This window comes from Aspergillus versicolor, assembly GCF_001890125.1.
Source record: "Aspergillus versicolor CBS 583.65 unplaced genomic scaffold ASPVEscaffold_1, whole genome shotgun sequence".
Classification (NCBI taxonomy): Eukaryota; Fungi; Ascomycota; class Eurotiomycetes; order Eurotiales; family Aspergillaceae; genus Aspergillus; species Aspergillus versicolor.
Window position 1 is genome coordinate 933374 of NW_024467524.1, and position 19994 is coordinate 953367.

Consider the following 19994-nt stretch of genomic DNA (forward strand, 5'->3'; position numbering starts at 1 on the left):
GCATTGTACTATACTGCGCATTCCGCAAATGTACCTTCAAAGGTAGGGCGAAGTGCCATCGTGTTGGTCTGTTTGGTTAAGGCTGAATCGGACTGTCAGATGCTAAGGAACCAGAGTGAAGGACTTATTTAAATGACCTCAATCCGTCAAAGACCGTGACATACCCGGAATCAACAATACTGATTTCTCTCGCACACAATGTACTCGCGTGGAGTTTCTTGGAAATCCCCGACAGTCAACACCTTCGGAATCCGATGCCTTCGCCCCTGGTAACATGAACAACCAATTACACAACTGCAAACTAATGCATTGACTAAATAGTTTAATCTATTTCAATCCTGTCTACCATTTGTCAGACCGACCTATGCCGCACCTCCGTCAACCGTAATAATCTTCCCATTCACCCACTCCGCCTCACCACTCGCCAGGAAACAAACAACCCTCGCAATATCCAACGGATACCCATTCCTCAGCAATGGCGACGCATGGGCTGCCATCTGCTTGAGCTCTTCAGGAGAGTACTTCTCACCGTTGGGGATGTAGTTTTGCGCCACATCATTGAACATGTCCGTCACAGTGCCGCCGGGGGCCACCGCATTGACAGTAATCTGTTTATGACCGCAGTCCTTCGCCATAACCCGGACAAAGGACTCAATGGCACCTTTGGAGCCTGAGTACACGGCGTGTCGGGGGACGCTGAATTCCTTGGCTGTGTTGGAGGACATGAGGACAATCCGTCCTCCGTTGTTCAGATGGCGATAGGCCTCTCTCGCAACGAAGAATTGGGCGCGCGTATTCAGTGAGAAGACGCGGTCGAATTCCTCCTTTATTCAGGGGGACCTCGTTAGCTCTGACGATAATGAAAAAAAAAAAAAAAAGAAAAGAAAATGTACCTCAGTGACATCGCCCAGGTGCTGAAAGCTAACAACCCCTGCGTTGCTGCAAACAATGTCCAAGCCTCCAAAATGAGCCACCGCCTCGTCCATGAGCTTGACAATCTCGGGAACATTGCGGATATTGGCCTTCAATGCAATTGAATCGGTTCCGAGGGCCTTTATCTCATCAACCAGCTTCTCGGCGGAGTGGCGTGAGTTAGCATAGTTCACTATGACCTTTGCACCACATCGGCCCAGTTCGATGGCCATTGCGGCCCCGATTCCCCGGCCAGAACCGGTGACGAGAGCGACTTTGCCATCGAGGCGATAGGGGATATGAGGTGCCATGTTTAATTCGTTGTCAAGGTTTGGAGGGCTAATGTGGGAGCGTATGAGGGAAAGACGAGCTACTGGAGGCATTGGGGCTAGTTATTTACCTATTCCTTGTACCTAGTTTTATTATAGGCCCTAGAATTGGGTTAGGCTACGTGAGGAGTACGGTGCCCGAGAATCGGGATAAGAGACTTCCGCAGGGGATAAGTCAAGTCGTAAATCGGACTGCATTATGCGAAGATCATAGTCGGACAGCGATATCATTTGGGACTGGAAAGCTGTGGTGGTGGATTTGGTTTATCTTGTAGTCGTCGATTAGGGCTCGCCCTCGGAGATTTCACTTCTCGGAGATGCACGAACAACACTCGATCTGCAGCTGGTGTCTAGCGTCAAATACATTTGAACCCAATATGGAATCTTGAATACAGATCTCAAGACCAATCGCCATCAAGAAGATCCTCCACCCTCTTCCCATCCTCGATATCTCGCCACACTTCCTCCATTGTCCATGGCCTAAACTCATGCCCAGGAGGGAAATTGGTATTGGCAAACTCCGTTCCAGAAATCAGATGCGCAAATGCCTGTCCATATTTCTCGTAAGCATATGCCTCCGGGTCATGCTTAAAGATCCAACTCGGGAACCGTGTCCTGATCTTCGCCGGATCCTTCCAGATAGCATCCCAGTCCGTCGCAGTTTTGAGCTGCGAATTGACGAACGACATTTTCTGCGCACAGCTAACCCGCTCATACCTCAGCAGGTTATACACCTTCGTTGCGAGCGGCGCATTCCTCACACATCCACCCAACTGCAGACAAGTCGCCAGCGTAATAGCGTCTTCCAACGCTTGCGACCCTCCATTCCCCGACGTCGGGATAAAGCTATGCGCACTATCCCCAACTTGCACCACATGGCCCGCCGGCGACGTCCACTCGCGTCGAAGGTCCCGCCACAATAGCGGCCAGTGCACGATCGCACCCTGCGGCGCACTCCGAATCAGTGCCAGCACTGCCGGGTCCCAGTCTGGCACGCGCAGCATCGCCCTCGCCACGTCTTCCGGATCTGTATCCGGCTCCCAGGACTCTGTCGCCGTGCCTTGCACGTCTCGTGGCGTAAACCCGAACGAGATGATATCCTCGCCTACAAATACACCGAGGTACATCCCCGGTCCAAGCCAATACTCCCACACGGGCGGAGAATTGCCCCAGCGTTTCCGCACGGCCTCGTCTTTCATCGCGAGCTCCTTGGGGAACGCAGTCCGGTAGATACTCAGCCCACTTGACTTGGTGGGGACATGCTCGCCCGCAATGAGAATCTCCGATGCGGACTTCAGCCCGTCTGCGGCGACGACTACATCTGCGAGACGGACCGCCCCGGTATTCTCGAGAACAACACCGCCCTTGGCTGCGCCCTGGTCCTCGAAGTAACTCTGAACGGGGCTTCCGTACTCAACTTGGAGACCTATCTTGGCGGCTTGCCGTAGTAGCATGCGGTAGAACTTCCGGCGGACCTGGGCGGGGGCAACGAATGGACCTTTCCGGCTTGCGAGGTGTTCCGGGTCGTTGAATGATGGCACGGTCGGGCCGTAGATATGTTTTCCACCGTGGGTCTCATAGCTAACGGCAGCATGGACCTGCTCTTCTTCCATGTCGCAGCACATATCAGGCCAGTGGCGGATGATGGAGACAGCCGGGGGTTGCATGACGATTATGTCTCCTTTTTTTTTCATTAACCCCAGTTAGCTGCCTAGTTTGAGAGTAGAAAGAGGATAAGGTAGATAGAGTACCCGAATAAACAGGCCCCTCGTTCCGCTCAAGGATGCCCACGACTGTATGACCCTTCCTCCAGCATTCAAGAGCAGTCATGAGCCCACCCATCCCAGCACCGACGATAAGGACACTGATTCCAGTTTCGGGGTGACGGGCTGGAAGACGGTTGACATTGTTTGCGCCTGGGTTTGTCCAGTGCTCCGGATCAAACTCGTCCTTGTCGCTGGCGATGTTAACAGGGAATTGTGTCATATTGGACTTTTTGGTTTGAATTTTGTTGATTGGGATGCGTAGTGTCCCGAGTGTATTGACGGATAAAGTGTATCGACGATATAAAAGTGCAGGCATTGTAGCCTTGTACTGAGGTGGAGCACGTCTGGGGTAAAAAGGTTCCACAGCTATGCTAGTGAATGGACTGTTTGTATGGAAGAGGGCTTCGGGGATCAAAATTCACCAATGGAACTGAAGGAAATAACTCCGCATAGTTCAGTCAGTGGCTTGGAATGGAAATTTCCAATTGATCGGGGACGTTTCATTGAAGACGGGAAGATGGACAGAGAACAAGGCTGCCATCGAGCCTGACTATTGACTGCAGCCGCTGATGGCTGGGAGACTGGGAGGACTTGTTCGGGGATGAAAACGCGGCACGATGGAGGCCAGAGCTGTTCAGACCAGTTTGGAATTCTCGGTGTGAACTGAATCCCGCCTCTCCATTCAGAAGGCTACGGGCTAAGTAGAGGTTGCAGGTACTTTTGTTAGCTGTACCTCAAAGGCTCCGGCCACTAATATATCACATTTTATCACATCGAGGACGCGCCTACCATCCGCTAACTATGCAAGTCCACTGTAGGGTATAGAGTATGGAATCCGAAGCCTCAATTGTTTGTCAATCACCAGCCTCGCCGTAATTGCTCAAAAATCTCACTGGACAACCCGCGTAGCCGAGTTCCGAGATCCACAGCTAGCTTGTCGAGGAAGTGCAGGGGTACGCTGGATTCGTGCCCATTAGCTCCCACAGGAATTATGTTCGGTCCAGTGAGCAGTCTGCCCTGCGATACCTTGTCTTTCAGCCGTTGGTAAAGTGTATTCACTAGTCTTTGCACGGGATGTAGCTCGCTCAAAACAAGCTGTGCGGCCATGCGGTCCCTGTCTTCGCCTTCAAGGTGGTAGCCCCTGATTATAGCTGGTGCTCTGTCGACCTGTTCTGTAAATGACTGACTGTCACCGGGTATGGGCGAATCCAACGCTATTGCACTATACCACGCCAGAATCTTGAAGACGGTGAGGGCAAGAATAGTGAGAGTATAGCCATCCTGAGAGCAAGGGCACTGAAGAATTCGATTGATATCTTGTATGGTTTGCTCATTTTGAGCGATAACTTGTTGGATTGTTGGAGGGCTGAAACAACTCTTGTCGGTGCTTGTAGCTCTGCAATTCAACGAAGGGTGTGGGAAGAGCTCCCGGAGCAACGATAATGAACGAGCAAAACAGAAGCATTGCGGTGGATCCCCGAGAGTAGATATCTCCGGTAGCGGAGGTGAGCAAGGCAGATTAGTCTGCGGACCCGGAGAATTCGCCACAAAAGGGGACTCGATAATGTTGTCGTCAAGCATCGGTATTGGGTCGCTGGATGAGAAGAACGAAGAAGGCTCAGGAATTCCATCGAGATCTCTGAAATTGACCTTGGCTCCGGAAAAATAGTCCACATCGGGTGCATCGAGAAACGACAAGGACACCGGTGAAGCAAGAAAGCCGTCAAACTCGGTGTGTCCAAATGTAAGAGGAGTTGTAGCTGAGGTTGCAGGGCCAGCAGATGAGAGGAGGCTCGGGATGCTCTCTGGATAACTCGGCGTACGCTGATGGTGAAAACCTTCCCGACACGCATCGAGGCTTCGATCTTGTTGAAGAGCGTACTGCATTAAATGTGTGGACGCATCCAGGAGCCCATTTTGACCATCACTTTCCTCAACAGACGTAGGTTGGTACTCTTTTGAAAGAGTCTTGAGGCTGCTTGTCCTACTGCCCTGTTTGCGGCCAGCGCGCTTGCTGACTAGATACTGGCATGTTGTACCTCTTTTGGCGCACCGTGCACAAGTTGGTTTGTCCTGACTGCACTTGAGCTTGGACTGCGCACATGCCTGACAGCTTCCTCTCAGTTTTACTGCCGGAGGTTGGATAGGCGAAGTACCATCGGCGCTTAAGGTTGCCATTGTGAACATGAGGGGATGATGATCGGATATTTACAACGAAGGAGGGGTGAGGGGCCCCAGGATTAAAAAGACAAAGCGCATCTGCACGAAGGATTGCACTGCTTGTTAGCATGGCGAGCTCTGGCGGGGTTTATTGGGATTGTGGGATTGACAGGTCAGCCTAGCCGCTTAATGTCAGCTTACAATAAGATACAATTAGTGTCTGGCGTTCGTATGCGGGGCCTGAACAGATGCCCAGGATTGGTTTTATGGCTGGGAAGCGGTCGCCTGGCACCCTTCATGGCCCTGTTGATTCAGCCAGGTCGTGTCCAGTGTGCTTTTGTTACATAGATCGTAGTCAGACCAGGGTGGCTGCAATCCAGTTATCGTCATCGCCATTGTTCCAGGCCAGCACTAGCAGTTTTCATGCAGCCTAATGTGGCCATGACACGGGAACTTCAGACTTAGCTGCGGCATCGTATCGCCGTCAACGTCATTTGACCGGTAATTCCACCTCAGAAGACATATAAATCAAGTAATATCCAGAAGTTAGCCCCCAACTCGTATCCGGCTACGACGAAATCGCGGCTGGGGGAGGGAGACGAGTATAGAGGTTGAGGCTGAAGCTGAGTTGGACCCAGGTAAACGGGCTCCCACTTCGTCCCCGGAGACCGACAGCATTGCCGCTGTCCGACCGGGATTCTGCTATTTCTGGGAGCCAGGCGACTCGAGCAATTGATTGCTTCATCTATCAGGAGAACTCAAACAACTCAGTGTGAGTTTAACGAGTTTGACCTGGGGTCATAGGCTACATGGGAATCTCTGGCGGAGCTGACAGCCAAGCCCAGCTTGGTGAGAAGAGCCCACCCGAGATCGGCTTGAGCGCAAGCAACTGAGAGACCCAGGGATCATCGGTACTTTGTCCGTAACAAGCTTTAGTCAATATTAGTGACCGTACTAATATCCACCTTATTTTGTCGTCCTTCAGGATGACGCTCAAGATATGGCCTCAAAGAGCCTATGGTGTGATTCGGCGACTGGCCACTGGATAACACCGGGTCGGAATTGCGATTATTCTCCTCGCATAGCAGGCAGCGCGGTATTCTCGAGCCCTTTCCTTGGTGTCTCAGCCAACCCTGCATCTTGTCAGGTAAAATATTGGTTCAGCTTCTGGTTGCCGTACTCAATCCATCACGCCACGTTCGGAGCCCGAGAGTCGGACCAGCAAGGCTCAAACAATCGAGTGATGGACTCTGTGGGAAAGGCAGCAGCTGGAATAATTTATCAAAGACAAACGATGAGAAAGGACGTCGTTTTCTGATAGTTGTGTGAGCACTTGGGCGGTTGGGTTTCTGGAGGATTGTAAGCGTTTAAATGTCCGCACCGCAGGCTGGGGTGACGCGTCGAAATGTAACGAAAGTAGGCAGTAATTTTTTTGTCATTTCAAAGAGACTCTGGGAAATCAATCTAGGCAGAAGTGGGAGACAGCGTACAAAACAAAAAGGAACCCGAAGAAGGAAGACAGGCGAGTTTTTGGCGAGGAACACCGCAGGTAAAGCTTGGCGCCTTCAACCTCACTCCATCCATTCAAAGAAAGAAGCAGCACTCCAACGTTGAACTTATAACACTCCCACACCAAACCATCGCTTTATTCCCCCTCGCATCTCAAAGGCTACCTTGCCGTCTTCTGCTAGCTTGCGCAGCACTTCATCAATAAACGGTTCCAGGGCCATCGTCCGCACATCTTCGTCAATCCCATCCCCGTGCACCAGAATCACCAGCTCCTTGACTGTGACGCTGGCCTTCTTGGCCCGGCCTGCTCGCCTGGAATCTTTGTTGAGTCGGTCGAGCGTCATGAGAACCTGTTTTTCACGCCGCATCTTCTGCGCCAACTCTCCAGCAATCTTCGCTGGGAGGTTTGTGATGATATCCCCATGGGCGGGGTAGCCAATGGCGCAATGGTGTGACTTCAGCCTCTGAAGAGTCTCCATGTAGACACCAAGCTCTTCGACTGCGCTAGTTCCGTGTCCGAGAACATTGTCTCCTGTGAACATGGCATTTTCCTCCTCGAGAATGAAGCACATGTGGTCATGGGAATGGCCTGGACCATGCACCGCTCGAATAGTAGCACCTTCGACACGGAAAACTTGGCCATCATCAATCGGTTGCTGATCACTACCTGGGGAGTTTTTGTATATGGCCTCAGTGAGATCGGGATATAGCCGCAGGAGGTCCGGAACTCCTCCAGTATGGTCACCATGCCAATGGGACAGGAAGACGTGTGACAGGGAGATGGAACGGTCCCTGAGGGTAGAATCAAGGATATCTGCCCATTCCGGAATCCCTTGGCCAGTGTCGATTATCAGCCTTTGCGACCCCGTGCCGACAATATATGTGTTTGTCCCTTGCAAAGTGAACTACATGTGGGCTTCGTTAGCCAGAGGCAGCACTCGTATGCCGGAAATATCTTACCTTCCCAGCATTCTGCCCTAGGACACGAATAACTCGAGGGCTGAGTTGCTCCACATCCTCAAGGCGAGGCAAGTGCTTGAGCTGCGCAGAAAGATAATCCTCGAAGGCGCATATGTTGAGTGCTTTGTTGATTTGCTTATACCCACCCTTATGCTGCTGAGATTGAGCCATTCTGTCCGGGTCCAGGATATACTCGGGAGACTCGAGTTTAACCTGTTTTCTCAGGCGTTGTCTTAGGTAAAAGAACTCTGGGAACCACCAGAGGTCTCCTTGGAAATATCAAGTCTAGCCGGGGCACAAGAAACATTACACTACATCAGCCCCATCGGCATTGCCAATAATCGCTCAGCCAGCCGCATATTGGGCTGGACTCCGACCGGGGACCTTGTTTTCCGAGTACGAGTCCAGAGTACTACGCATCGCCGAACGCCGCTGGATCCGAATTGGCCGAGTCTGACACTTATCGCTTGGCAGGTCTACCTAGATCTTTTCTGACCACAATAAATCTCGCCTGGTGCAACAAAGTTTGTCTTGTATTCACTTCAGATCTGCACATTCATTTCCTTGATCATTATCTGCGTCGCCTTCCGTGAACTAACTGCCTTACCTTCGTTTACACACCGGATCAGGTGGCCCATCCGCTTCCAGAAGGCATTGTCTGCGAGAATGTCCGTTTACACTCCCCAGTCAGGCTCACAAGCGGAATACTCCAAGATGAAGCTTCTTTACTTCAGCAACGAATTTCCCAAAGACGACCTCCAGGGGCTCTTCCGCCACCTGTACAACCACAGTAAAGATAGACGACACCCGATACTCGCGAGATTTATTGATGAGGCCACACTTGCTGTCCGAGACGAAGTACGGCAGTTACCGACTTCTGTCAAATCTCTAGTTCCTGCTTTTGAAACTGTTCTTAATCTTGCTGATTACCCTGAGCTCCGCAAAGGGCCTCTAAGTGGGTCTTTGGACGGCGTCCTTCTTTGTGTCCTGGAAATAGCAACTCTGATCGGGTATATATGCCAATTCACCCTGGATATTTGATGACGCGAGGTTACTAATTTCTGTAGCTACTATGAGAACACACCTGACCGATTTGACATACACAACGTATCCACATATCTAGCAGGCCTGGGCCTTGGGCTTTTGTCAACTGCTGCTGTGTCATTATGTTCTACATTAGCCGATCTTCCAGTTACGGGTGCCGAGGTAGTACGGGTCTCTTTCCGTCTCGGGACATTGGTCGACGAGATCTCTCAGAATCTAGAGCCTCGCGATACGTCGGGCTCCCCAGACACTTGGGCTTCGGTTGTCCCCGGTGCCAAGGTCGAAGAAGTGCAGACGGAACTTGACGCTATTCATGCCAGAGAGGTGAGATTTTCGGGCCCTAAAACCCGCATTAGGGTTAATGGCTAATATTGGATCTTTCGAAGAACACCCCGCAACCTAGCAAGATTTTTATCAGCGCATGGGGCGAGGATTCTGTCACGATCAGCGGGCCCCCTTCGCGAATCAAGCGTGTTTTGCGATTATCGGAATTTTTTAGGCGCCACAAGGTTGTGAGCCTTCCTGTGTACAGTGGCCTTTGCCATGCCAAGCACCTATACAACGAACAGCATGCACGTGCGATCATATCTACGAAAACCATCGACTCTATAGATACAGTATACTCGCCTACAGTACCAATCTACCAGACTTCGACTGGTAAACACTTCACATGTTCAACCGCTAAAGAGCTGTTTGAGAAGCTAGTTTTGGAGCTCCTCACACAGCCCATTCTGTGGGACAATGTCATTCAGGGCGTCGTTGACCAGGCATATACAATATCGGCAACTAACTGCGAAGTTTTGGTCTTTCGTATTTCGGTTCCTATCAATGACCTACGGACTGCGCTTAGCTCCAAGCTTCAGGGGTTCGAGGCGTCAACGGAGGAGTTGATTCCCTGGATTCTTGAGAAGCCTAATAATGAAAGCCCACGGGGAACAAAACAGTCTAAGATTGCAATCATCGGCATGTCATGCCGAATGCCTGGCGGTGCAACGGATACTGAGAAGTTCTGGGATCTACTCGAGCAAGGCTTGGATGTCGCCAGGAAGATACCTGCTGATAGATTCGATGTTGAAACCCACTGGGACCCGAATGGAAAAAGAATGAATACGAGCCACACCCCATACGGTTGCTTTATTGACGAACCTGGTTTGTTTGATGCTCCATTCTTTAACATGTCGCCGCGGGAAGCTCAACAGACGGACCCAATGCAGCGCCTTGCCATCGTTACTGCATACGAGGCACTGGAGCGGGCAGGTTACGTGGCTAATCGAACCCCAGCCACTAATCTCCACCGAATTGGAACATTTTATGGACAAGCTAGTGATGACTACCGAGAGGTTAACACAGCTCAAGAAATCAGTACCTATTTCATTCCAGGTGGCTGCCGTGCGTTTGGTCCGGGACGCATAAACTACTTCTTCAAGTTCTCTGGGCCTAGCTTCAGTTGTGATACTGCTTGCTCTTCCAGCTTGGCTACTATTCAGGTATTTAATACGCACCTACATATGAACTGATTGTTTTATAACTGACGCATCCCCTATTAGGCTGCTTGTACTTCTCTATGGAATGGGGATACCGACATGGTCGTAGCCGGTGGTATGAATGTTCTCACTAATTCCGACGCTTTTGCTGGTCTCAGTCATGGCCACTTCCTCTCCAAGACACCCGGTGCGTGCAAGACATGGGATGTGGATGCCGACGGATATTGTCGTGCTGATGGAATGGGATCCATCGTCATGAAACGCCTTGATGATGCTGAGGCGGACAACGACAACATTATCGGGGTTATTCGTGCTGCTGCCACAAATCACTCAGCTGAGGCTATCTCAATTACCCACCCCCACGCCGGTGCTCAGAGTTATTTGTACCGGCAGGTTACGAGCTCCGCTGGAATTAACCCGCTAGATGTCAGCTTTGTGGAAATGCACGGCACTGGCACACAGGCCGGTGACTCTGTGGAAATTACCTCCATCACCGACGTTTTTGCTCCAATAACTAAACGACGAAGCGCTCAGCAGCCACTCCATATTGGTGCTGTGAAGGCGAATGTTGGACACGGAGAGGCCGTCGCCGGAGTGACCGCCCTTCTTAAGGTATTGCTGATGTATCAGAAGTGTGCGATTCCGCCACATGTGGGTATAAAGAACAGCCTCAATCCTTTATTCCCAAAGGATCTGGACAAAAGGAATTTACATATCCCCTATCAAAAGGTTCCATGGCCGCGCGTGGAAGGCAAGAAACGTTATGCCGTGGTGAACAACTTTAGTGCAGCTGGGGGTAACACCACGGTTTGCCTCGAGGAGCCTCCACTGAGAGAGACAGACTCGGTTGACCCACGGGTGGCTCATGTTGTCAATGTATCTGCGAAGAGCAAGTTTTCCTTTAAGAAAAACATTGAGCGGCTAATCGCCTATCTGGAAGCCCACCCAGAGATCTCGCTGGCGGATCTTTCATATACTACCACAGCTCGACGCTACCACCACAACCACCGAGCCTCAGTCCCCGCCACCGATATTGCCCAAGTAACGAAAAAACTTTCAACGATTATAGAGAGGGTCGACACGCTCAAGCCTATCCCAACAACTGGGCCACCGCAGGTCACTTTCGCCTTCACAGGTCAGGGTGCATCATACAAGTCAATGGACCTGGAGTTGTTTCACCACTCGCCGTATTTCAGGTCTCAGATGCTGTACCTGAACTCACTCGCAGAGGCGCAAGGCTTCCCATCCTTCATTCCAGTGGTGGATGGTAGCTACCCGAAAGACCATGCCCATTCTCCGGTTTCCACGCAGCTGGCTTTGGTTTCGACCGAGATTTCTCTAGCCAAGTATTGGATCTCACTTGGTGCCAAACCAACTGCTGTCGTTGGCCACAGCCTTGGAGAATATGCGGCCTTCCATGTGGCAGGTGTGCTTTCTGCCAGTGATGCACTCTTCCTTGTTGGCCGCAGGGCGCAGCTATTGGAAGATAAATGCCAGGTCGGCAGCCATAAAATGCTGGCGGTGCGTGTTCCGTTGGCTGATATTGAGAAATTGTTGGAGGGCAAGAGCTATGAGATCGCATGCGTCAATGGGCCTAAAGAGACCGTGCTTAGCGGCACCCAGGAAGAGATTGAAATTGTTTCCGATATCTTGCAGTCGAGTGGCTATCGATGCAGCATCCTGGACGTGGCATTTGCTTTCCACTCGTCTCAGACAGAAGCCATCCTCGACGACTTCGAAGAGGCCGCCAAAAACGGAGCACTGTTCCGAGCACCCACTATGCCCGTTATATCTCCACTATTGGGCAAGGTCATTTTCGACGATAAGACCATCAACGCGAAATACATGCGCCGTGCAACTAGGGAGACTGTTAATTTCCTGTCGGCACTTGAGATGGCTCAGGACTTCTCGACGGTTGATGAAGACACTGCCTGGGTGGAAATTGGGCCTCACCCTGTCTGCTTAGGATTTGTGAAAGCCACGCTCCCAACTGTCAATGTGGCAGTAGCCTCCATGAAGAGAGGAGAGGACAACTGGGTAACATTGTCACAATCTCTTTCTGCTTTGCATTGCGCCGGGGTGCCTATTGAATGGAACGAGTACCAGCGCCCCTTCGAGAAAGGCCTACGGCTTTTAGATCTGCCGACTTATGCCTGGAATGACAAGACATACTGGCTTCAGTACAATGGGGACTGGGCCCTCACCAAGGGCAACACATTCTATGATGCTGAAAAGGCTCTCAAGGCGCAGCAAACGGGACACGTTTCCCCTGCGATGCCTTCTGGTCTGAGAACTTCAACTGTCCAGCAGATCATCGAAGAGAGCTTTAGCGGATCTGCGGGTAAAGTTGTAATGCAGTCGGATATGATGCAGCCTGACTTTTTGGCTGCCGCACATGGACACAAGATGAACGGATGTGGTGTGGTAACTTCGGTAAGTGCATTCAATTTCTCCTCAGCGTCTAGCTAACGTTAATAGTCCATCCATGCGGACATTGGGTATACCCTTGGGGGATACCTCTATAAGAATCTAGTTAAGGGGGGCAAGACGCCGGACATGAACATGGCAGACCTTGTGGTTTTGCGTGGACTCGTGGCACAGAAGAACACCAAGAAGCCTCAGTATATCCGCGTCACCATTTCGACTGTAGATATCCACTCGTGTGTTGCTGATCTTACTTGGCAAAATATCCTCAACGACGGTACCGCAGATGAGCCGTTTGCAAGCGCTTTTATCTATTATGGGGATGCTTCCGAGTGGCTCAAGACGTGGATCCCCAACAAGCATCTGGTTGAGGGTAGGGTGGAAGCCCTCGAGCGCCTTGCAGAAGAGGGTGTCGCGAATCGCTTCAATCACAATATGGCGTACCTTCTCTTTGCCAACAACCTGGTGGACTATGCACAGAAATACCGTGGAATGCAATCCGTTGTTCTGCATGAGCTCGAGGCCTTTGCCGACATCAAGCTCTCTACTGAGAAGAGCGGTACCTGGACTGTTCCGCCGTACTTTATCGACAGTGTTGCGCATCTTGCCGGGTTTGTGATGAATGTATCGGACGCCATAGACACAAAGGCCAACTACTGTGTCACACCGGGCTGGAGATCTTTACGGTTCGCTAAGCCCCTTGTCGCAGGCGCGAAATACCGATCCTACGTGAAGATGATTCCGACCGAGGAAGACTCTACTGTCTATCTTGGGGACGTCTATGTCATGCAAGACGGAGTCATTATTGGCATGTGCGGTGGTATCCAGTTCCGTCGGTACCCGCGCATCCTGCTTAATCGATTCTTCACGGCTCCAGAGGAGGCCGGGGCTATATCTCACGCAGCTGCTTCAGCTACGCCAGCGTCTAAGGCAAAGCCACAACCCCAGCCTGCTGCTGCTGCGCCGGCTCCCGTGGCTACTCCGGTTCCTACTCCAGCACCAGTCGCAGTCGCAGTCACCGCTCCCGCTCCCGCTCCCGCTCCAGCACCCGCAGCAGATTGCGACAGCGTGGCAGCCAAGGCCTTGGTGCTCATCTCCAAGGAAGCGGCACTGGAGCTGTCGGATCTTACGGATGATGCCTCGTTTTCCAATCTCGGCGTCGACAGCTTGATGAGTCTGGTGATTGCAGAGAAATTCCGAGAGGAGCTGGGGGTGACAGTGACTGGTAGTTTGTTCCTGGAGTACCCCACCATTGGAGATTTACGAAGCTGGTTGTTGGAGTACTACAACTAGTTCAGTTTGTTAGATGGTGTACTATTGTATGTTTTACTGTATGCTTTGTATTCCTTGCTTTCGGCCTAATATTAGGGTTTGAGTATATAGATCTACAAATCGAATATACAGACAGCATTTTCTAGGAATTTAAAATTGACAGCAGATCTGACATCAGCTCGTATACAGAATACAGACGAGCATTAATGTTCCGATAATTCGCCGTCGCTGTCCGGGTTTGGACTCGGGTCATTTCCACCCTATATAGAAGCCATCCCCATCGCAGTAAATCAGACTACCAGATCATCATATTCCAGAACCCAAAACATCAAGTAAAGAAAATGTCTCTTCCAGACCCCCCAGCACGCACATCAGAGGACCAAGTCCTCTGCCTCACAATCCTCGGCTACCGCAAACCAGGCATGACCGAAGAAGCCTACCGGAAGCACATGAAGGAGGTCTCCGCACCACTGACGACAGGACTGATGGTGAAATACGGGATAATGCGATGGACCCAGGTGCGTCCCATATATATTCTGTTACCGAGCAAACACACTGATCAAAGCACAGATCCACAACACGAGCTCGACCCGCGAGCTGATGTATCAGATCATGGACCCGCAGATGGCGAATATCGCGGACTACGACTGCTTCAGTCAGGTGGTGTTTCGCAGTTTCGAGGACTATAAGAAGATCAAGGACGATCCGTGGTATAAGGAGCATTTGGTCGGGGACCATGAGAATTTTGCGGATACGAAGAGGAGCAAGTGCGTTTTTCCTTTAATTTTATTTATTTCTGGTTAAGAGTGACTGAGATGTGCTTACTGATTTAGGATGACAATCGGATGGATATCGCAGTTCATCGACAAGGGCGTCGAGGTTGATGGGTTTACAGATACGAAGTAGTCTGGTGTTACTTATGTGCTGCAGATTCGATATTCAATGCAACTTTTTCTGTCCTACAGGCCCGGGAATGATTGCACTTCGGAGAGCGAGACACTCACCGAGCCGGACACGTAACATCTCCCATTTAAGCCTTTACACTTATTATCCCCTTCGCAGGTCTATTTCCTTCCGTAGAACTTCATTCACCATGGCAGGACTCTCCCCATCCCTCTCAACCCTCAAAAGCACAGCCGTTGTATCAGGGTCTTTCCTCTCTGGTACCGTCCCTTATGATATCCCAAAATTCCAAATTCTATAAAATTAACTACAAATCAGGAGCAATGATAACCCTCAGCACAATCACCGTCCCGGTGCTACTCGACACAACAACGCACCCACCGCAACTCCTCCACCAATGGGTGCGAACATACCACTACGGCCACATCTCGCTGCCCTCAATCTCCATAGTCACTGCAGTGTTATACTTCTACATCGCTGCGTGTCAGAGTTCACGGAAGAAGCCGTGGCGGAGAGCTGCGCTCGTGGGGGTGTTGACGCTTATCATGGTCCCGTTTACGTGGGTTTGTATGACGGCGACGAATAATGTACTTTTTGGATTGCAGAGGGAGAGCTGGAATTTGAATCAGACTGGGGGTGAGGGTGAGGTGACGGCAACACTGGAAGGGGTGAGGGGGCTGGTTGTGCGATGGGGGTGGATGCATCTGGTCAGGAGTTTGTTTCCGCTTGTGGCTGCGGTTGTTGGGCTTGGGGTTTGTGTTTGACTAGTCTATTAGTTGGTTTATTGGTTTGTTATGGTGGTGAAGGTATTAGGGAGAGATTGGATTAGTTAGGGCTTGGACTACGAGTCGGCCAAAGACTGTACGGACTGCGACACTAGTTACTATTTTAATATTTATTTATTAAACAGCAGCTGCACGACACCGGACCCCGAATTGAACCCCGAGCTCGGAGAACTGCCCTACAGGATAGACATCTCTCCAAGGCTCTCTCGTTACCTCCACAATCCAGTATCTAGAATGCCTTCTCTACGCTCATTCTTCCGCCTCAAGCCACGTCCCTCGCAAGCAGAGATAGACGGCGGTCCCCTCGTCAATGAACCCTCAGTCTTCCTCCACATCGAGCGAGGCCTACATCAAAACCCGCACGGCCTCGCAGTAATAAGCACCCACCAACCACCAGACCACCTCGCCTCGCTAATCAACAACCAAAGCCAAAGCCAACATGAACCCTGTCTAGCATGGACATACACCCAGCTCCATCGCGCAGCACTGCAACTGGCAGGCGGGATGCTAGCCAGCGGCGTGCAGCCGAATACAGCCATACTCCTGCTCATCCCCAATGGCATCGAGTATACAATCCTGCTCTGGGCAGCGGTTATTCTGCGGCTTACGATCGTATCGCTGGACCTGGGACTGCTCGATATCTCGAAACACGACGAGTTGCGGGATCTGCTCCGGCGGGTGAAACCGGCTGTTATCGTGGTGCAGGATGCATATGAAGCAAATACATTGGACATCGTACGGCGGAATATCCCTCTTCCAGGAAGTGATACAAACGAAGATGGGAGCATTCTCGGAATTACACTCACAGAACCGGCGATTTCATATCCATCAACGGCATCAATCTGGAAATCCTTGTTAACACTCGCATCCTCAGCTGTTGAACCTTGGTTAATAGAATCCCTCTTATCCGCTGCCCGCTCCGACAATCCAACTCGTATACATTCTATCCTCTTCACTTCCGGGACATCTGGAAAACCAAAAGGGTGTCCACTGCTCGTCTCAGGAATTAGTCATGTACTGCAGTCGCAGTCCTGGCTGCTAACCCCAGAGAACGGCAGACGGGCGCTACAGCAGGCTCATAATGCGAGAGGTATTGCACCGGCGCAGACGCTGCAGACGTGGCGAGGGGGCGGGACGGTCGTTATGACAAGAAATGGATTTAATGTGGATGATTTGTTAGATGCGGTGAAGAGGTATAAGGTGACGTTTATTGTGCTGACGCCGGCGATGGTGCATGCTGTTTCCGTGGAGTTGGGCAAGGGGGTTTATAACGGGGATATTGATGTTGATTGTGTGCGGACGGTGCAGGTTGGTGGGGATGCGGTGACGAGGGATGTCCTGGAGAAATGTGGCCGGCTATTCCCTAAAGCGAGGGTTGTGATTAACCATGGGATGACGGAGGTGGGCGGGGGAGGAGTGTTTACTTGGCCGTTTACAGCGATGAAGCAGATTCCGTTCTATGGCGAGATGAGTCCGGTTGGGGCGGTTGCTGCAGGGGCAGTGGTGAGGATCTGGGATGAAGAGAAAGTGGCCAGGAGAGGGAAGCTGGGCGAGCTGCATGTCTGCTGTGGGAGCACAATCCAGGAATATCTGGACGGCGTTTCAGGCGATTCATTCTATGAAGAAAGAGGGAGGAGATGGTTCAACACGGGCGATGTGGGAATGATGGACAGCGAGGGCATCGTGTTTGTGCTGGGGAGGAAGAAGGACATGATCTCGGGCGTGATGCCAGCTCTGCTTGAGAGTTGTCTGGAGAAGTTTGCGTCTACTCAGGTGAGTTCTATTCTATCTTGTTTCTGCTGTTCTATCTGTTACTTGCGCTAATTGTCAGGCGTGTGTGGTCAATGCCGGCGGTCCCTTTGCGGTACTTGAACACTCCAGCAAGACAGAGACGGAGATCAAAACACACATTACTGCCGCTCTTGGGGAGAATACACTGCAAGGAGTCTTGTTTCTGCAGGATATTGGACTAGAAAGGTTTCCAGTCAATGCAACGCACAAGATCATCCGATCGGAGGTGGAGGCTGCTGTATTGGCGTACCTAGATAGTGTTTAAATATTCTGTCTCTTGAACCCAGTCCAGGCAGTGTCCATCCCCGCCATCACAACCCATCTGGTCTGCATCGTCGTATCAATCGTCGTCTCGTATGCCATTCTTCCAATCCGCAGCCACATATCCCCTTTGATCATAAAGTCCTCCTCAAACGGCCTGCACGCCTCCTCCCCGTTCTTCAACGCCCGCACAAACTTGGCCACATGCCCATCGTCATGCTGCTCATTGACCAGCTCAAACAGTTCCTCCCAGGTTATATCCCCCGTCTTCTGCCCCCGGTACTCCTTCACAGCATCAACATCCAGTCCCGGCACCCCGCAGACCGCATACCACATCAGATCCAGCCTGCCCTTCCACTCCACCAGCCGCACCCTATCCTTCACACTAATCCAGTCCTGCCTGGCAAGCACCGAGAAGAAGATACTGCTGGTCACGCAGTGCATGAAGAAGAAATCAATCTTCTCCTGACACCCCTCCCTCTTCGCCGCCGCCCCAGCCATATACGCACACAGGTTCACCACCTCCGCCGTCTTCCTCTCCAGATCCTCCTCGCTCACCCGAAACCGCGACGCAATGTCAATAATCTGGTCGCCTGCTTGCACGAGAACAGCTTTTTTCATCTTCATCGTCCCGATAAGGCCTTGAACCCGGCCGGCGGCAACTAGGTTCGGCGTTGCCCGGATCTCATCGAGCAGCTTAACAAGCGATTCCCCTCCCTTTTTACCTACCTTTTTTGCAGCTGCAGCAGCAGCCGCCTCAGCAGAACGAAAGAAATAATCCGTATCAAACGAATCATGCGCCGCCGCCTGAGCCAACGCCTCAGCAATAACGCCCGGCTGCTCAAACTCAACACCCAGCCCAAGGTGAATAATGGAGTGGTAAGCACCATCATACATCAGCGGGAGCAAGGCTTCGGCAACTTCATCCCGCGAAAACACATACTCACTCACGACATCCTTCCACCCGCGGGCATCAATCTCCCTCTCAAAGAAGCGGAGGAAGTTGGTGTACTGGTCGATGTTTGTGATTTGGGATTTGAAGTAAGTTTTGTCCGAGAGGAGGGAGACGGTGTTCTCGTTGAGTGGGGGCATGGGGCGTTGGGTGGGGAGGTCGTCATCGTAGGCGGTTTGGAGCTGGGAGGGGGATGCGCCGAGGACGAGGCGAGTCAGGAGGTTGTGGACGAGGTGGTTGTGGCCGTTGAGGTTGCGGAAGAAGATGTGCAGGCTGTCGTGGTTGGACTGGAGGAGGCGGTTGGTGAGGTCGAGGGCGGACTGGGAGGGGGGAGTCGGGCTGTAGTTGTTTTGGCCCAGGGTGGTAGGCGAGATTTTGATCTGGGAGGACATTCTAATAACTGATTTGTAGAGTTGTTTGTTTTGTTGTTGTTGTTGCTGTTGCCTGAAGTACTGTCCAGGTATATATACGTCCTGCATCGGATGTCTTGAAGTCCGATGCCCGAGTACTTCGGGGTTATTTCTATGGAGAATCGGGCTACGTTCTAGTCTGACTGATATTACCAAATTCATATACTGAAGCTATCTAAGTAGGCCCCGTAGACGGCAAATACCTATGCAATCTGGGAAAAAAGTGCCTGAGCAAGCCAACAACAATACACTTGGGCGTGCCAGGAGGAAACCTCGCACTGCCATTCGTATTCACAACGCCCACATTCCTCCCCAGATAAACCCCCGTCTCGTCCTCCGCAGCCTCCAGCATCGCCGCCGCCAGATCCAAGTAACTGATAAACGACTCCTGCTCATCAAAGTCCAGTCTATGCCCGCGCTGGATATCCACAGACAATCCCGCCGGCTTGATAAAGATACTATCCACCCAGTCATTCGCACGCATCATGCGCTCCGCCTCGATCAAGTCCGCGTAGACATACGACGCCGCGGTCTTCATGATCGGCAAGAACCAGCTCGGCATTTTGCGGGACAGGTGCGGGTCTATCGTTGCTGAAGAGAGGAGGACCAGTTTCGGCAGTTTAACAACATCGGGACCCTCTTCCGTGCGGATCTGCTGCAGCGCATCGAGGACTGTCTGCGTCGAGTCCTGGGATAGTCGGCAGCCGGGGATGTTGTCGTTTGATGTGACGGTGAGGAAGACTGCGCGGGTGCGGTGCACGCAGGCGTGGATGAGTGCCAGGTCGCTGATGGAGCCTTCGTAGATGGAGACGCTTTTGTTGTCGATGGTCTCTGGGAGGAGACGGTGCAGTTTGGCCTTGTTGCGGCAGTAGGCGTTGATCCGGTTGGAGGGGTTGCGGAGGAGGTTTTGGATGAGCGCGCTCCCTGTGTTGCCTGTGGCGCCGAGGACGGCATATGTAGGCATTCTCTCTTCTGTCTGTATAGATAGAGTTATAATCGCTGATGCTCATGGACTACCCGACTTTATGCTGC

The 19994-nt window shown here is 51.7% G+C and overlaps 7 protein-coding genes across 7 annotated transcripts; 2 read left to right on the forward strand and 5 right to left on the reverse strand.

Moving 5' to 3' along the window:
- Positions 1–362: 362 nt before the first annotated feature.
- ASPVEDRAFT_119635 (SDR family oxidoreductase) lies at positions 363–1223 on the reverse strand (the record flags this gene model as incomplete). The annotated part of the gene is made up of 2 exons (XM_040805721.1): positions 363–824; positions 894–1223. The coding sequence occupies 2 exons, from the start codon at positions 1221–1223 to the stop codon at positions 363–365; spliced, it is 792 nt and encodes a 263-aa protein (XP_040661881.1).
- A 416-nt stretch (positions 1224–1639) lies between these two features.
- On the reverse strand, positions 1640–3227 carry ASPVEDRAFT_121213 (FAD-dependent oxidoreductase; the record flags this gene model as incomplete). Its single annotated transcript, XM_040805863.1, has 2 exons — positions 1640–2922; positions 2993–3227. The coding sequence occupies 2 exons, from the start codon at positions 3225–3227 to the stop codon at positions 1640–1642; spliced, it is 1518 nt and encodes a 505-aa protein (XP_040661882.1).
- A 173-nt stretch (positions 3228–3400) lies between these two features.
- ASPVEDRAFT_219633 (Zn(II)2Cys6 transcription factor) lies at positions 3401–5305 on the reverse strand. Its single transcript, XM_040809476.1, has one exon. The coding sequence runs from the start codon at positions 5192–5194 to the stop codon at positions 3866–3868; it is 1329 nt and encodes a 442-aa protein (XP_040661883.1). The 5' UTR covers positions 5195–5305; the 3' UTR covers positions 3401–3865.
- A 1478-nt stretch (positions 5306–6783) lies between these two features.
- Positions 6784–7807, reverse strand: tpcB (metallo-beta-lactamase type thioesterase tpcB; the record flags this gene model as incomplete). Its single annotated transcript, XM_040813996.1, has 2 exons — positions 6784–7581; positions 7637–7807. 2 exons carry the CDS (start codon positions 7805–7807, stop codon positions 6784–6786), a joined length of 969 nt encoding a protein of 322 aa, XP_040661884.1.
- Positions 7808–8302: 495 nt separating this feature from the next.
- Positions 8303–13881, forward strand: tpcC (non-reducing polyketide synthase tpcC; the record flags this gene model as incomplete). Its single annotated transcript, XM_040805986.1, has 5 exons — positions 8303–8646; positions 8704–9004; positions 9067–10167; positions 10228–12597; positions 12643–13881. The coding sequence occupies 5 exons, from the start codon at positions 8303–8305 to the stop codon at positions 13879–13881; spliced, it is 5355 nt and encodes a 1784-aa protein (XP_040661885.1).
- Positions 13882–14201: 320 nt separating this feature from the next.
- ASPVEDRAFT_48395 (uncharacterized protein) lies at positions 14202–17604 on the forward strand (the record flags this gene model as incomplete). Its single annotated transcript, XM_040813997.1, has 6 exons — positions 14202–14378; positions 14431–14627; positions 14694–14739; positions 15009–15477; positions 15775–17321; positions 17380–17604. 6 exons carry the CDS (start codon positions 14202–14204, stop codon positions 17602–17604), a joined length of 2661 nt encoding a protein of 886 aa, XP_040661886.1.
- On the reverse strand, positions 17601–19926 carry ASPVEDRAFT_48396 (uncharacterized protein; the record flags this gene model as incomplete). Its single annotated transcript, XM_040813998.1, has 2 exons — positions 17601–18952; positions 19242–19926. 2 exons carry the CDS (start codon positions 19924–19926, stop codon positions 17601–17603), a joined length of 2037 nt encoding a protein of 678 aa, XP_040661887.1.
- Between the last annotated feature and the right edge of the window lie 68 nt (positions 19927–19994).

Excerpts from the sequence above, each read along its gene's own strand:
- ASPVEDRAFT_219633 (XM_040809476.1), bottom strand. The coding sequence starts at position 5,194 with ATGTTCACAATGGCAACCTTAAGCGCCGATGGTACTTCGCCTATCCAA.